We start from the raw sequence: 1,134 nt of genomic DNA on the forward strand, positions 1-1,134 counted from the left end.
GAGAGGAGAGAGAGAATAAGTACCAATCATAAAAGAAGGGAAGCACACACATACAAAGTGGGAACAAAAGTTTTCTTCCTCATCTGGGGAAAGAAGAAAAGATAATCATAGATAATTTGTTCCTAAATATACGGGGGGGGGGGCTCTTGTAAGAGCTGATGACCTTTTGTCCCCATATTTTCTTCAGAGTGTTGTTTAAACTTAATGATGATAACGTTCAAAATATTAAATACTTTTGTTTAAATAAAGCCATAGAAAATAAAAAAGGATTAGCATTAAGCAAAATAGTCAACATTTTAAAAAATCTAGAAGATTATGTTAAAATTAGAAAAAATATTTTAATTAAAAAAGTAAAATGATGGGATCCACAAAAGCGACTTCTTTATGATTAACAGAACAAAAACTCAAAACTCTTCAGGGGCATGCTTGTTAACATTTTCTAAAATACACAGGTAGACATTAAAATTCAAATGTTCCAAATGTCTATGTTATATTATAAAAAGAATATCTTACATATACAACAATTTCACACAAACAATAATTTTCAGTTGCATGGTACAGTAATATAAATTTAAGCAAACAATGATATTTTTTAATGGAAAACTTTGAACTGCTTATTAAAGGCATTAAATAATTTTGTTTAACTATACCAAAATCTATAGTAAAAGAGTTTCAGAACTACTAATTGAACATGAGGGAACACCATGACCATTTTTCATATTTAAAAATTATTCACACAGGATCTTTATTAGTTTGGCTACTATATGTACATTGAGACTATTTCCAAGTAGGTGATAACTCTGCTTCATTGTTATCTTCTCAGGAAATCCTATAACAAAGAGATAACAATTTGTAAAACATAATAATTTCTAATATTAACATATAGACGTAAAAAGATGAGTCTTTCAGTAAAAACACAAATGGGCAATTACACAAATAAGTCCTTCATGTCTTCCTGTCAGTTCAATTAACCAATGAGCTTTTGAAGCCAAAAGTATTGTATAACTTCACACTGCCTACATAATGTGATGTCATCATTTAATATTACATAATAGTTCCCTAGCCCTAAGAGAGATGCAAATTAAAACAACTATGAGATATCATCTCACCCCAGTCAAAATAGCAAAATTTAAC

General features: G+C 29.2%; 1 protein-coding gene across 1 annotated transcript in view; it reads right to left on the reverse strand.

Annotated features, from left to right (window-relative positions):
* Positions 1-728: 728 nt before the first annotated feature.
* TRDMT1 (tRNA aspartic acid methyltransferase 1) overlaps positions 729-1,134 on the reverse strand; it is a 41,995-nt gene continuing 41,589 nt past the window's right edge. The window contains exon 11 of the mRNA XM_006894296.1: positions 729-829. Within this exon, the coding sequence (XP_006894358.1) occupies positions 729-829 (101 nt within the window). The remainder of the gene's footprint in view (positions 830-1,134) is intronic.

This window comes from Elephantulus edwardii, unplaced genomic scaffold (genome assembly GCF_000299155.1).
Source record: "Elephantulus edwardii isolate Elephantulus edwardi_28Jun2011 unplaced genomic scaffold, EleEdw1.0 scaffold00139, whole genome shotgun sequence".
NCBI classification, from domain to species: Eukaryota; Metazoa; Chordata; class Mammalia; order Macroscelidea; family Macroscelididae; genus Elephantulus; species Elephantulus edwardii.